The sequence below is a fragment of the Arvicola amphibius genome, chromosome 5, assembly GCF_903992535.2.
Source record: "Arvicola amphibius chromosome 5, mArvAmp1.2, whole genome shotgun sequence".
Lineage (NCBI taxonomy): Eukaryota > Metazoa > Chordata > Mammalia > Rodentia > Cricetidae > Arvicola > Arvicola amphibius.
This window is the reverse complement of record NC_052051.1, coordinates 23,086,273-23,100,819: the sequence shown is the minus strand read 5'-3', so window position 1 is coordinate 23,100,819 and position 14,547 is coordinate 23,086,273. Positions and strand designations below refer to the sequence as shown.

The window sequence follows — 14,547 nt, the reverse complement described above, 5'->3', positions numbered from 1 at the left end:
CAGAGGGTTAGTGTCTACAACATATAAAGAACTCAAAATCAAACAAGAAAACAAACAATTCAATTTAAAATGGGATATAGAACTAAACAGAGTTCTCAAAAAACGAAATATAAATGGCTGAGAGACTTTTTAAAAAATATTCAACATCCTTTGCCATCAGGGAAATGTAAACTAAAAGTTGAGATTTCATTTTAGCCCAGTGAGAATGACTAAAATAAAACAAAAAAACCAAAACCATTGATTGAAGTCAGGCAGTGGTGGCGGGCACACCTTTAATCCCAGCACTAGGGAGGCAGAGACAGATGAGTCCTGTAAATTCAAGGCCAGCCTGGTCTACAGAGCTATTTCCAGGAGAGCCACGACTGTTAAGCAGGGGAAACCTGTCTCAAAAAGCCAACCCTCCACCCCAACAAACAAGACTATCCAGGTATGGTGGCACTGCCCTTTAATCCCAACATTCCATTTGCAGAAGCAGGTGGATCTCTGTGAATTCAAGGACAGCCTGATCTAGTTTCACAGCAGCCAGGGCAATAGTCAGATCCTCCTATCTCAATAGAACAAAACCACAAATGACAACAGGTGCTGTGTGTATGTGGGGAAAACAACACTCATTCACTGCTCCACCCAGCACGGAAATCAGTATGGGGTACCCCGAGAAGCTCGAGAGAGACCTGCTGTGTGCTCCAGCTCTACCTTCCTGGTGCACACCAGGGGACTCCATAGTCTACTGCAGAGATGCTGCTCACTCACTGATGCTTATTGTTCTGTAATAACAGTAGCCAAGAAACAAAGACAAATTAGATGCCCATCAACTGAAGAATGGGTGCAAATACGGCATATTTACACAACAGCATTTTAGTTATTAATAAAGATGAAACTGTAATTTTTTCCTCATATCAGGAGTCATTTGGAATACTCATGAAGGTCAGGAAGTTACTCGGTGCCGTGTTCAAGGGAGAGGAGACCAACTGCACTGGCTGCAGGAACGTGAAACCAGGGTGAGGACAGAGTGGAGCAAGGGATAAACAACACTGAGAATCTTTCTAAAAATACATATGGAAAGGTACTACTGCAGGGCCTTCCTAAATCCCCACACACATACACAAGTTAAAATGGACTTACCCTGAAACAGAGCAACAGTGCTCCTACTTGCCGCGCACCGCGCCCCCGTGTCCGCGTTCGGTGCGCTGGCACCCAGTTCACGAGATTCGGGCAAGGGGCTGGAGGTTAAAACACACAGACACACACAGAGAGACAGACAGCGACACGGGTCATCCTTGAATTCTCCCAAGAATGCCCCCTTTATTGTGTTCAGGGGCAGATTATATAGAGATAGCCACGCCCCAGCCAAACCCAGCAGAAATCACTCTCCTGCCATCAGGAACTCCTGAAGGTCTCGTGCTCAGAGCAGCTGTAGGCACTCAGATCAGGGGAATACAAGAAATTCAGGATCTGGGGTCTCACTGCTCCCAACACCTACTAGACATCAGACGCTAACAAAAACCCAGTAACAGGTATGCGTTGCCTATTGGTGTTGTTGGCCAGTGAGGTCCCTTAGATCCCCCACGACTGCCACTACTCTTGGTTACCCTCCAGGCAGGAAGAACCTATTGCTGAAGACAGCATATGCTTGAATCATAGAACATGGCAAAAGTCAAGCTGGGACGCACCTGGAAGCTTTATCCCTACTGACCAGCTAGCTTTCATAGTCCAGAAAGGTGCTGTGCAAGTCAATGAAGGAGAAAGGTTATTTTATGCTCAGTTATGAGCCCTAAAGCTACAAAAAATGACTGGCTTGGAAATACAGGCTCACTGGTTTAATAGTGGCACAAATATCATGGGAAGAACCAACCACCTTTGACTGAATCTAAATCCCTCTCTACAGGATGAAACCCAAACCTGGCACCATTATCAGGCTAAGAGCCTATGCTAAACAATTATAAACCCAAGCTGGGCAGTGGTAACACGTGCTTTTAATCCCAGCACTTGGGAGGCAGAGACCGGTGGATCTCTGTGAGTTCAAGGCCAGCCTGAACTATAGAGCAAGTTCCAAGACAGACTCTAAAGCTACACAGAGAAACCCTGTTTCAAAAACAAAACAAAACAAAAAAGAAAAAGAAAAAAAGAGAAATATCTCAAAGGTAGGGAGCAAATTGTTGTGAATGACTGAGGTTTGGAGTTCATTTGGGGAGATCTAGACCGGAACTGGTCAAATTTAAGGCATCAGTGGGACATTTCACTTAGAGAACTTGAATTCTGGGGAAACAGGGGTGTGGCCCGGGGACCAAAGGTATGAGGCCTAGAGGGAGGCGGCATACAGGTGTGTCAGGCAGATCAAGTGTACACCTTTAGGACAGAGTCTGACGACAGACAGGGCCATGGCTGACCCACTTCTCCCAGCTGCCCTTCCTGGCTGCAAGAACATTCAATCTCCCGTGACACTGTTTATGAGACATAGCTCTCTACCAAGAGCAAATTGAGGCCTTCAGGCCAAATATGCCAAGAATCAAACTTGACTGTAGTATGCTGTGCCATTCAGGTTAAGGCTGCCCCTCAGGATGTTGCAGAACTGAGAAGCTGCCAGAGACTTGGGTACAACCATGAGAACAAAAATCTAAAACCTTTAACCCCTGTCACTTCCAATGAGGTTTGATGATGTCTGCTCCCTGCTTCACGGTCAGAGTCTATTCTACTGTAACAAGATGTTTAAGTGAGTCTCATGTATTGAGACAGTGTCTGGCTTTGTGGCACAGGTCAGCTTTGACGTCGCACTAACCCTCTGACTTTAGTCTCCAGAGTCCTGGGATCACAGCATTTTTATTTTGGGACAGTTCCAGACTGACCTTGACAATGTTTCAGTGACCTTCACTATCCCCACCCCCTTTTTTCTTCTGTATTTGAACCATATTTTACATTTCTATTCTCTTAATGATCCCTCCTGTTTTAAGTGTTAACATTTCTCCATTTACGGTATGTATGAAGAGATCAGAGGACAGCTTGCAGGTATTCTCCTATCATTAAAAACTCTCTGCAGGTTCAGCAGAGGGATGCCCTGAGACAGACTTCAGTCTACTGGCCACAGGGAAGCTGGAATGCCACAGAGAGCCAGCAGCAACCCCAGAACAAAAGCGAACCCTTCCCTAGGGGGAATGTCTCAGATTAGCATAGTGAAGGCACTAAATACATAGGATTTAAGGCCATACTTAGGAAGCCAATCCTACTGTCCCTCCCTAACCTGTAGCTGCTATATACTAGGAGCTTAGCATTTTAGGGATATAAGGCCTGGCTAATCCCCTCGACAAGGGCAGCCTCTTCGCTCTAACATATCCTGGAAATTGAACTCCGGCCCTCATGCTGGAGGCCAGCACTCTTATCCACAGTGCCAGCTAGGTGCCTCCCCTTTTAGTTTTTGAAATATATACCTGGCCAAGCAGGCAATAATATACTTCTAAATAAATCCAGCGTCCTAGGACATTTAAAAAACAAAACAAACAAAAAGCCCAGAGTCTCATTATCTAGACCAAGCGGCACTGAACTCAAGAGACCAACCCGCCTCTGCCTATAAAGCGCTTGCCCCGCCACTGCGCAGCCTCCCTAAAGCAGTCTTAGCACTACTGCTCTCTTCTGTTCTAGGAATTCTTGTGACCCAAGCAACTTGTTTTTGTTGTTGTTTTTTAAAGATTTATTTATTTATTACGTATACAGTGTTCTGTCTGCTTGTATGCCTACAGTCAAGGAGAGGACACCAGATCTTATTACAGATGGTTGTGAGCCACCATGTGGTTGCTGGGAATTGAATTCAGGACCTCTGGAAGAACAGCCAGTGCTCTTAACCTCTGAGCCATCTCTCCAGCCCCCAGCAACTTGTTTTGTACCCCACAATCAGTACTGCTTTTCTCTATATTAAGTACCTGCTTAAATTTACTTATATATCTATCAGTTAATTTACCAGTTTTCACCTAACATCTTTTTCCATGTAATTATATATTGTTCCTGAAATACATCCTTTTTCCCCAAACAATGACCTTATGTACATTTTTTATCTTTTTTTCTTCCTTACCTCAACTCTAGCCCATCTTTCTGCCTCAAACTCCCACAGAGCTAGGATTATAAGTGTGAGCTACATCTGGCACTAATCAATTTTAAAAGTTCTTTAGGAACTGCCCCTCCATGTCCGTGCTCCCCAACTTGCGCAAAACCCGGTAGTTGAATTTAAGCCTTACACAGGCTAGGAAAGTCCTCTACTCTGAGTAACATTCCTAGACCGTACTTCTTTCTACTCTCAAGGGACTCCTCTACGCGTGAATGCTCACTTTGTATGTTGTCAACTCTGCGTGTTCCCTATCGTCCGGTTAGCCTATCTGATACACACCCCCATTCAGTGATTTTACTCTCCTGCTTTATCTAATTCGCCTACCAACCTCGCACTGTAAAGACTATGTGCTTCCTATGGCTGTTCCAGAATTTTTTTAAAGCCGGCGGGACGGAGGAGTGACGGGTGGATACAGGCGGCAGCCGGGACAGGACTGGAGCGATGGCTCGGCAGTTAGTAGCTCTGGCAATTATTACAAAGGACCTCAGTTCGGTTCCCATCACCGCCAGTATTAACTCCAGCCCCAAGAAATCCAACTTTGTCGTCTGACCTCCGCGGGCACTCGCACGCGCGTCGTACACTTACACAGACGCATAACAACTTTAAAAAGCCTGGGTGTTCCACTCCCCCTCTCGCCCCACCTCCGTTACCATCTTTGACCTCTAATGCTAAGTTCGGTGAAGGCGCGGTGTCCAAGAACTGGAAGCGATGAAATGAAGCTTCCACCTCAGTCTGAGGGACCGAGACAAGCCCGCCAGCCGTGACGTCACAAAGCTGTGACGCGCCCGGAGCTCCGCCCCCTCGCGACCTGCGCCGTGGCGTCACAGGTCCGGGCAGGCGGGTTTTCCGTCGGCCCAATGGGAGCGACGCGCCGGCCTCCCCTTTAAGGAATGTTGTGACCTGACGTCACCCAGGCGAGTTACCTCCCGCAGCCGCCACCGCCAGGCTCAGCGCGAACCCTGCAGCCCTTGAGCTCGAGCCCCGGAGCCCCCGGCGCACCGAACCGCAGCCACATCCCTAAGCCGCGCGCCCCGGATCTCCGGCTGCGCGCCCCGCCGGGCCCGCGCCATGCCCTCCGATCGGCCTTTCAAGCAGCGGCGCAGCTTCGGTGAGGCCCTGGGGGCGAACTGCGAGCAGGGACCGAGGGATGGGGGTGCCAGCCGGCCCCGATTGCCGCAGGTGACGTCAGCCCCATGACGTCAGGCACCGGCCGGCCGGACCCCAGGTGGGGAGACCGCAAGGCCTGGCAGGGTCGCCCGCCTCCCTACCGCGTCCCCGGTCGAGGGCTGTGGGGCCGACGGCCCCGGGGGCGGGCGCTGGGGCGGGGCGGGCCCGGAGCCGCCCCTTGGGACGGCGAGGCGGAGTCGCGGGAGGCCTCCGCCCTGCGGGGCCTAACTCTGAGTGCTGTCCACAGCCGACCGCTGTAAGGAGGTGCAGCAGATCCGTGACCAGCACCCCAGCAAGATCCCGGTGAGTCTGTAGCGCCCGCTGGCCACGCCCTGCCCTACTAGGTCCCGCCCCTGCCTTACTAGTCCCCCGCCCACTGTGCTCCCAGGTGATCATCGAACGCTACAAGGGTGAGAAGCAGCTGCCTGTCCTGGATAAGACCAAGTTTCTGGTCCCAGACCATGTTAACATGAGCGAGTTGGTCAAGATCATCCGGTGCGTGGGCAGCCTCCCGAAGGCCTTGGGTGGGATAGGGGCCAGGTTCCACTGGAAAGGGGTGGAGTGGGACGAGGGGACAGGAGATAGGGCACCCAGCCTTTTCTAGGAGGCTGGGAAAGGTCAAGGTCGGGTTGGAGTGAACTTCTAAAGAGGCGAGGGCTAGAGCCCGGGCTGTGGTGGACGAAAAGTGAAGATTCAGAACCATTTTGGGTGGGTCATCCAGGCCCTCAGCAGGCGGCCTCCTCACCTGGCATGTCTCCTGCCTCCGCAGGCGCCGCCTGCAGCTCAACCCCACGCAGGCCTTCTTCCTGCTGGTGAACCAGCACAGCATGGTGAGCGTATCCACGCCCATCGCGGACATCTATGAACAGGAGAAGGATGAAGACGGATTCCTCTACATGGTCTATGCCTCCCAAGAAACCTTTGGCTTCTGAGTCAGGAGTAAGGGTGGGGGGTGGTTGGGAATTCTGGTCAGGCTCTCTCCAGGGAGGTCCTGGCTCCTAAACTGAGCTTTTTCAGTCCCTGGTGGGTTAGGCAGAGATGCGACCCCCCCACTCCAGGTAGGGGACACCAGCCAGCCTACCATACCCTGGGCCAGTCATTAGGGCTGCTCCTCTGGGTGCTGGCTGGGTTGGGAGTGGGGAGCAGCACCCCTGCTCTGTGGTTTGTCTTTTTTTTTTTTTAAGCCCCTTGCCTGTCTGCCCACCTGTCCCTCATCCACCTGAGGCTTTTGCCTCCTGCCAGAACTTGCCCACCCCTGAAAGGCTGGCTCCCCTTGTCCTGACATGGTGTATGGATCTGTGGTCATTTCCTCAGCAGAATAAAGATTGCTCAGGCCTGCCTGGCCCTTTGCCTCCAGCTGCTTGTTTGGGAGTAGGGAGGGCTGCTAGTTGACTGTGGCCAACACTTGTGTCAGTTAGGGTTTGTGGGTTCTCAGAAACCTACTCCTTAGTACAGGATGTCATCCAGAGCCAAACTCACCCCACTCCAAGGAATAGATGTCATCAGAACAACAACACTGAAAAACCCACACATTTATTAAGTTTAGCCACAACCTATAAAGCCCTGTTCACCTGCTGCTTCCCCCTTCCTTCCTGTGCAGTCACAAAGTGGGGGTCCAACTGGGGTGCTCCTAGCTTCTCCCCATGGGGCTTGTGGCCAGCTATGAGTCCCCTTTGGTGCCAGAGATTTGCAACCCTGGATTTGAACCTCTTCTGCCTGAGGACTTGCCTGCTGGCAACTCTGGATGAAGGACCTGGCCTGGCTTCTGGCCCTTCCCCCTCTTGTCCATGCAGCTCTGTGCCAGCCAGGGCTACTTGAGCACAAGCATAGCCTCTGTGCCATCCTTGGCAGTCAAATAGAGACCATGTGTGAGGTAATACTCCCGTCGCAGGAAGGCATAGAAGTAGTCGGAGATGAGCAGGATCTGGCAGGGGAAGAGAGAATGAGAAGCCATGGGACACACTTTACTAAATAAGGCCCCTGTGGGCTGAGACAGTTCCTGCCTGGCACCTCCCATCAAAGCCCAATCTGTGAGCCTACCCAGGGACCTCCTTCCCTCTTGGCACATACCTAGTTCTGAAAGGGCTTACTGATCACCTGGCAGCTGCCTGCACTTTACCTTCTGCTCCCTTGTTTGCACTTCCATCCTTGGGAATCCAGAGCAGTGTTCTAGGAAACTGCGTGTACCTTGTCTTTTCCCACAGGCACTCCCCACCCAGCCTCCAGGGGCTCAGGACACCGAACTGCCTAGTAGTTCTCCCATACACACAGCCCACAATTCTACCTTGAAAACATACAGTTCCACCCATCCCTGTAACAACCCTCAGCAAAGTCACTGTTGTCACCTAAACAGTACCAAAACCACTTCCCAGGGTTCCCTGCTCTTAAACCCTGTCCTGTGCCAGAGGGAGCTTTTTAGACCACAAATCTGATCATGTTACCACTTGATTTGAGTTCTTCCAAAGGCTTCTCGTGCTTTAGACTCCTTGAGCTTCAGGTCCTTGTGCCTGGTCCCTGCTGCATGTTACATCACTTCCTACACTGCCTTTCTAACCACACGTCTTTGCGGTTTCCTCTGCATTTTCATCTAGTTAATACCTGTCCACTCTTCAACTCTGTTGCAGGCTCACTTACCCCTGGCTTAACCTCTCTGCTGACATAAACTCATTCAGACTGCAACTTCACACCCAACTGTGTGACACTTTGTGGTAATACTGCTTCTGCTAAGGATGAACCCTGCAGCCTTTGATGCTGTGACATTTATCTGCCACAACTCAGTCTGACCACAAAATCAAAAGGGGCCAGGAATCTCAGTTCATTCTCACCCTAAATAAAGCCTCAGAGAGGAACAGGATTTGTCTCACTTGCACACTTAACCCCAAAGTCTGCAACCCTATTCAGTCCAACATGCCCAAGACTGGACTAACTGGAGCTGACACGGGAGTGCCCCACCTCACCAAAGAAGGCAGGCACTATCGGAGACACCACAGTTCTCAAAAGCTTGTGGAGTACCAGCAGCAACCACCTCTTAGTTCACATGGGGAGACAGGCCTTGAATGTGGCAAACATTCAGTGAGAGTCTTGGGGCAGATCAGAGGTTGAGGTGAGTCTCCAGAGCCCTGTCCTGGGCAGCTAGTAGACTTCTGAAGGTAGAAGAGCTGCTACAAAGACCCTGGTGGCCAAAAGCACTGATATCTCTGGACACATACCTGCCATTATCTCACTGGAAGGTTAATTGTCTATTTTACCAATAGAGGAATTAAGGCTCATCTGGGCGGTTGTGGCGCATGCCTTTAATTCCAGCACTCGGGAAGCCAAGGCAGGCCTGGACTACAGAGCTAGTTCCAGGACAGACTCCAAAGATACACAGAGAAACCCTAACTTGAAAAACTACAAAAACAAACAAAAAAGAAAAAAGAAACAGAAATTGAGGCTCAAGGCATTCAGTTTGTTGGACCAAGGCCATACCTGGAGGGTGATGTGCTGTGGGCCCAGGCCACAAAAGGACACGGGGTTCTGTAACATATTAGCAAGCAACCAGGCAGTCTTTGGCCAGCCCGGTTAAGGCAGCAATTACTGACCTTGAGCCCTGGGGCTTTCTCACCCAGACCCCAAGATGTTCTGTCTGGGAAAGGAAAACCCAGTTCCTGTGGTAGGGTAGGTGAGAGGCAATCGTGAAATTCAGAATTCACAATTTGTCCCATGGTGATGAGCTGGCTAGGTCAAAGGAAAGCAAATCAAACTAGGTTATTAGGTCAAGCCACATCTGGAAATAACATTTTTTGTTTGTTTGTCTTGAAATTAATAATGTTGGCAATAGCTGGATGGTGGATCAATCCCAGTGTTCACGAGGTGTCAGGTCTTTTGAGTTCAAGGCCAGCCTGGTCTACGGAGCTAGTTCCAGGAATCCACCAGGGCTACATAGAGAAACCCATCTTAAAAAGCCAATAAGCTGGGCAGTGGTGGCACATGCCTTTAATCCCAGCACTCGGGAGGTAGAGTTTGAGGCCAGCCTGGTCTGTAAGAGCTAGTTCCAGGACAGGTTCCAAAATTACAGAGAAAACCTGTCTCGAAAAACAAGCAAACAAATAAACACACAACAACAACAAAAAGCCAATAATAATAATATTAGCAATTTTATAGGATCCAATCTAAAATGATATGGGAATATACAAATATTAAACACATTTATTCAAAGGACCGGACCTAAAGAAATAACTGTAGGGCCTTAAGAGCAGCTGTTCTTTTTTTAAATTATTTTTTGTTTCCTTTGGAAACAGGATCTGAAAAGCTCAGGGTAGCCTCAAACTTGCTGTGTGGCAGAGGACGACCTTGAATTCAACCCTCTTGCTCCCACCTCCCTAGTGCTGGGATTACAGAGAAGCACCTCCTCCCACAGGAGCAGCCCAGGAGCTATTCTTATGAACCTCAATTCTGTGCACCACATTCCTGCATTACTTGGACTAAAAATAAAAATTCAGGCCCAGCATGGTGGCACATACTTGTAACCCCAGCACTTGGAAGGGGAGACTGGAGGATTATTACAAGTTTTTTGTTTTGTTTTGGGTTTTTTGAAAAAGGGTCTCTCTATGTAGCCCCGCCTGTCCTGGAATTCTCAATGGATTCTAGACTGGCCTCAGATTTAGAGATACCCTGCCTCTGAGGGCTGGAATAAAGGCATTATACCTGGCTGATTTCTGCAAGTTCCAGGGCAGCCTGGGCTAGAGTGAGACTATTTCAAAACAAATCCCAAAACCAAACATGGCAAATCAAGTGCATAGAGTTGGCATCAGCTTGAAATCAAATGGCTGACACATTCTGACAGAGGAAGCTTGGCCTGCGGATTCTTTCCTTTGGCTTTATTTATTTTACTCTACAGTGTTCCTGCATACACGTATGTGCACCACATGTGTGTCTGCTGGAGTTGTGAATGGTTGTGAGTAACCAAGTGGGATATGGGGAGTTAAACTGGGATTATCTGCCAGAGCAGCAAGTGTACTTAATTGCTGAACCATCTCTCCATCTCCGGGGGTTCTTTTTTTTTTTGGTTTTTCGAGACAGGGTTTCTCTGCAGCTTTTTTTTAGAGCCTGTCCTGGAACTAGCTCTTGTAGACCAGGCTGGCCTCGAACTCACAGAGATCCGCCTGCCTCTGCCTCCCGAGTGCTGGGATTAAAGGCGTGCGCCACCACCGCCCGGCTCTCCAGGGGTTCTTTAAAAACAAAGAGAACAAGCCTCAGTCTGATAACAAACCAACCTTAGGGGACCTGAAAAATAAAGATGAGGTGCAGAGCAGAGGACACTGGAGAGACACAACCAAATATAACATGGTCCCCTAGGTTGGTCCTGGACGAAGAAGATATGACTCCCATTCAGTTAGGAGTAATGTCCCAGAGTGACTTCTTAGTTTAATAAAAGTTCTGTGCAATTTAAGATGTTAATACAGGAAAACAGAGTGGGATATATAGGATTTCTCTTTATCTCTGCAACCTTCTATGACTCTAAGACAAATTCCACAATACAAGATTTATCTAGAGAAAAACAAAACAAAAACAATTGTCTTTTTGGCTGTTGGGGTTTTGTTTCTGTTTTTGTTAGGGTTTTTGTTTGTTTTGAGATGGAGCCTCTCTACGTAGACCAGGCTGGCCTCCACTCACAGAGATCCTCCAGCCTCTCTGCCTCTCTCAATTGCTTGGATTAAAGGTGTGCACCATTCCACTTGTTTTATTTTGAGACAGGATCTCTTGAAACCCATGCTGACCTTAACTATGTAGCAAAGAATCCCCTTGAACTTCTAAACCTGATTCTACCTCCCAAATGCTAAGGTTACAAGTATGTGCCACCATATATTTTTATGTGGCATTGGGAATTGAATCCAGGGCATTTTTGCATACTAAGCAAGTGCTCTATGAGAGCTGTATCCAGATAGCAGTGGGGCGCGCCTTAAACCCAGCACTTGGGAGGCAGAGACAGGCAGATCTGTGTGAGTTTGAGGCCAGCCTGGTCTAATTCCAGGACAAGCTCCAAAAGCTACAGAGAAACCCTGTCTCAAAAAACCAAAAAACAACTAAACAAACAAAAGCTATATTCTCAGTCTGTTTGTTTGTTTGTTTGAGACAGGGTCTTAATATCTAATCTAAGCTGCTCTGGCATTTACTGTGTAGCAAGAAGGTAGAGGCAGGAGGATCAAGGAGTTCAAGGTCATCCTTGGCTATGTAGTGAATAGTCTCGTACACATGGACTATTTTTTAAATTTATTTAATTTTATTTTATGAGCATTGGTGTGAGGGTGTCAGACCCCCGGAAACTGGAGTTAATAGACAATTGTGAGCTGCCATGTGGGTGCTGGGAATTGAACCTGGGTACTCTGGAAGAGCAGTCAGTGCTCTTAAATGCTGAGCCATCTCTCCAGCTTCCATGTGGACTATTTATTGTTTGTGAGAATACAATGAACCTCAAAAACATTTTGGTGGGTAAGACAGAGTGAAGAATACCTATAATTACAGCATTCAGGAGGCAGAGGCAGAGGGATCTTTTCAAGTTCAAGGCTAGCCTGGTCTACAGAGTGAATTCCAGGCATCCCAAGGATGTAAACTTGATTTCAAAACAAAAATGGTAAAAGGTGGATTTGACAAATACATGTGAAAGACCCAAAATTTCAACTATGTTAATTGTGTAAGTGAAAATAAATATTGAACTCTATTCAATGATGTAGAAGCTGACATACTTAGCAGGAAATGTACTGATGTCTGCAATTCAATTTGAAAGAAATGTAAAAATAATCCAGGAGGAGTTGGTGAGATGGCTCAGAACGTTGATGACGTGAGTCTCCCAGAACCCATGCTGGCGGGAGAGAACGGATTCCAGAGGCTATTCTCTGCCCACATGCATGCATGGCATGTGCATGACCCCTCCACAAACACAAGACAGAAAAGAACAGGGCGTGCTGGGGAAGCACCTAGGAAACCGTGATCAAAAAGCCCAAAATAGTAAGTAAAAAAAAAAATCCAAATAACAATAAAATAAATAATAAAATAAATAAAATGGCTTACAGGATGGATTTGTAACCAAGGAGTGCTATAGCATGTCACTGACAGGGTCTCTGTAGTGGACATATGAGTGCTCAGTGCGTCAAATTTGCATACTAAAGAGTCTCAACCGTCCTGGGTCCGGGAGAGAGCCATGGCTACAGGGAAAGGACAGAAGGCTAGCTTGGAGCTTGGCTCTTCCAGAGGAAAGCCTGGGCCTGGGACTTTCCTGGGACTACAACAAGAAGGGATTTCCCAGAGGTCCTAGAATTCACCCTGCTCAATAGCTGCAAACCACAGCCCCTTTGCCTATTCTGAGCAGGAGAAAGTTGAGCAGGGAATAACAAAAGCATGAGCAAGTCAGTAACCGACTTTCCATTCCTTAAATTTCCTTTTCCTCACGTATAAAATGAGAGCAGTTGGCTCCAGTTTATTACACACCAGAGTGGTCTTCCCTAGTCCATACCTAGGATTTAGGGGCCCAAGAACATGCTTGTCCCTCTGCGTGTTTTTGGAAGCTGCCCTGCTTGTTGTGGCTGATCACCCAGCCTCTCGCTGTGTGCTACTTCTACACTCCCTATAAGGACTCCCTATAAGGACTCCCTATAAGGACTTCCTATAAGGACTCCCTATAAGGACTTCCTATAAGGACTTCCTATAAGGACTCCCTATAAGGACTTCCTATAAGGACTCCCTATAAGGACTTCCTATAAGGACTTCCTATAAGGACTCCCTATAAGGACTTCCTATAAGGACTTCCTATAAGGACTCCCTATAAGGACTTCCTATAAGGACTTCCTATAAGGACTCCCTATAAGGACTTCCTATAAGGACTCCCTATAAGGACTCCCTATAAGGACTTCCTATAAGGCTCCTTTGACCCCAGCACAGCCACTGTGGTGGTGTCGGCTATTTTGTTTGTGTTTTCTTTTGTTTGGACAGGGTCTCACTATGTGGCTCTGGCTTAGAAATCACTAGGTAAACCAATTTCCCTTGAACTCACAGACCCACCTGCCTCTGCCTCCTGAGTGCTAGGATTAAAGGAGTGCACTAATGCACCCAGCACTAACACAGCGACAGGGGTGCAGGGCTGGGGAGGACAGAGAGGGTGTCTTCCTTATCTAACTCCTTGGACCCTGAGGGATCTCTTTGTTTTTTTCATTTTTGAGACAGACTGCCCTGGAACTCACTATGTGGACCAGGCTGGCTTGAACTCAGTGCGATCTGCCTGCTTCAGCCCCCTGGATGCTCAGATTACACGCACAAGCTCTGCACCACACCGGTTCCTGAGGTATCTTCAGAGCTATCGTGCCTCCAAACACTGACAGAAGCCTCTGCTGCTCCACCTGCCCCCATAAGAACCCTATGCTCGGTTATATGACCCCAACGGGGTGGCATCTGCTCCAGCTTTAGTCTTTGGCCTGGTACAGGCTCATACTCTGGGTGCATGTGTTGGTCCTCAGGCTTCTGGCACTTCCCTTCAGGCATGGCTTGGTGACACTTCACTCCTCCCCTTGGCAATCATAAAGTCCCCAGGGAGACTTCATGAGGTCACCAGGGTCACAAAAATGAAATGAGACTCAGAGTGCGCTTCAGTGCAGATGTAACAGGAGAGAGAGAGAGAGAGAGAGAGAGCGAGAGAGAGAGAGAGGGAGAGAGAGAGAGAGAGAGAGAGAGAGAGAGAGAGGTCTTCTAAGCACCTGGCCAGTCCCTTTAGGAACGTCACAACTCCTAGACTGGGGTCCATTTATAACCCAAGGTCACACGTGAGTGGAGAGTCGGGCTATATCATCAGCCCTGCTTGTCTACATCCAAAAGTCTGAGTTCTTTCCTCCACCCTACACCTCCTAGCTTGGCACTCAAACTGGCCAAGGCTGGTACTCCACGCCCTGACATGCATCCTGTGGGCTGTGCTCCCAGCTCCCAGGTCTGCTGCTCAACCAGATTCTTCATGGAAAAGGCAAAGTAAGTCTGAGTCTTCAGAGTCAACTGGGTTATCCACCATGACCAATGGAGCCTCTTGACTACAGCTCCTGGAAACAGACGTGATCCCCTTAGCATGTCTTAACGCCCTAGGCCTCCTCCTCCTGCTGGAGACACTGAAACTCTGGAGGACTTCAGCTGGTTGCCACAGTTGGCCAAGTGCTGCTTCCTCGGCCACTAGCCTGAAGTCTAGACAAGTAGAAACCAAGGAGGCTGGCAGCTGAGTGTGGAGTGCTGGCCTACCCACTCGGGCCAAACAGACCCTGCAAGGGAGGGGA

General features: G+C 48.7%; 2 protein-coding genes across 2 annotated transcripts in view; one reads left to right on the top strand and one right to left on the bottom strand.

The window, feature by feature from the left end:
* The first annotated feature begins 4,991 nt into the window (after positions 1 to 4,991).
* Positions 4,992 to 6,604, top strand: Map1lc3a (microtubule associated protein 1 light chain 3 alpha). The gene is made up of 4 exons (XM_038332077.2): positions 4,992 to 5,201; positions 5,508 to 5,563; positions 5,649 to 5,755; positions 6,030 to 6,604. Exons 1-4 carry the CDS (start codon positions 5,162 to 5,164, stop codon positions 6,190 to 6,192), a joined length of 366 nt encoding a protein of 121 aa, XP_038188005.1. The 5' UTR covers positions 4,992 to 5,161; the 3' UTR covers positions 6,193 to 6,604.
* Positions 6,605 to 6,775: 171 nt separating this feature from the next.
* Pigu (phosphatidylinositol glycan anchor biosynthesis class U) overlaps positions 6,776 to 14,547 on the bottom strand; it is a 79,802-nt gene continuing 72,030 nt past the window's right edge. Inside the window, exon 12 of the mRNA XM_038330908.2 lies at positions 6,776 to 7,184. Within this exon, the coding sequence (XP_038186836.1) occupies positions 7,071 to 7,184 (114 nt within the window). The 3' untranslated portion in view covers positions 6,776 to 7,070. The remainder of the gene's footprint in view (positions 7,185 to 14,547) is intronic.

Bases quoted from the DNA above. Each gene is read 5' to 3' on its own strand.
- Map1lc3a (XM_038332077.2), top strand. From the start codon at position 5,162: ATGCCCTCCGATCGGCCTTTCAAGCAGCGGCGCAGCTTCG. The intron at 5,202-5,507 runs GTGAGGCCCTGG...TGCTGTCCACAG, and splicing joins CAAGCAGCGGCGCAGCTTCG to CCGACCGCTGTAAGGAGGTG. The intron at 5,564-5,648 runs GTGAGTCTGTAG...CTGTGCTCCCAG, and splicing joins AGCACCCCAGCAAGATCCCG to GTGATCATCGAACGCTACAA.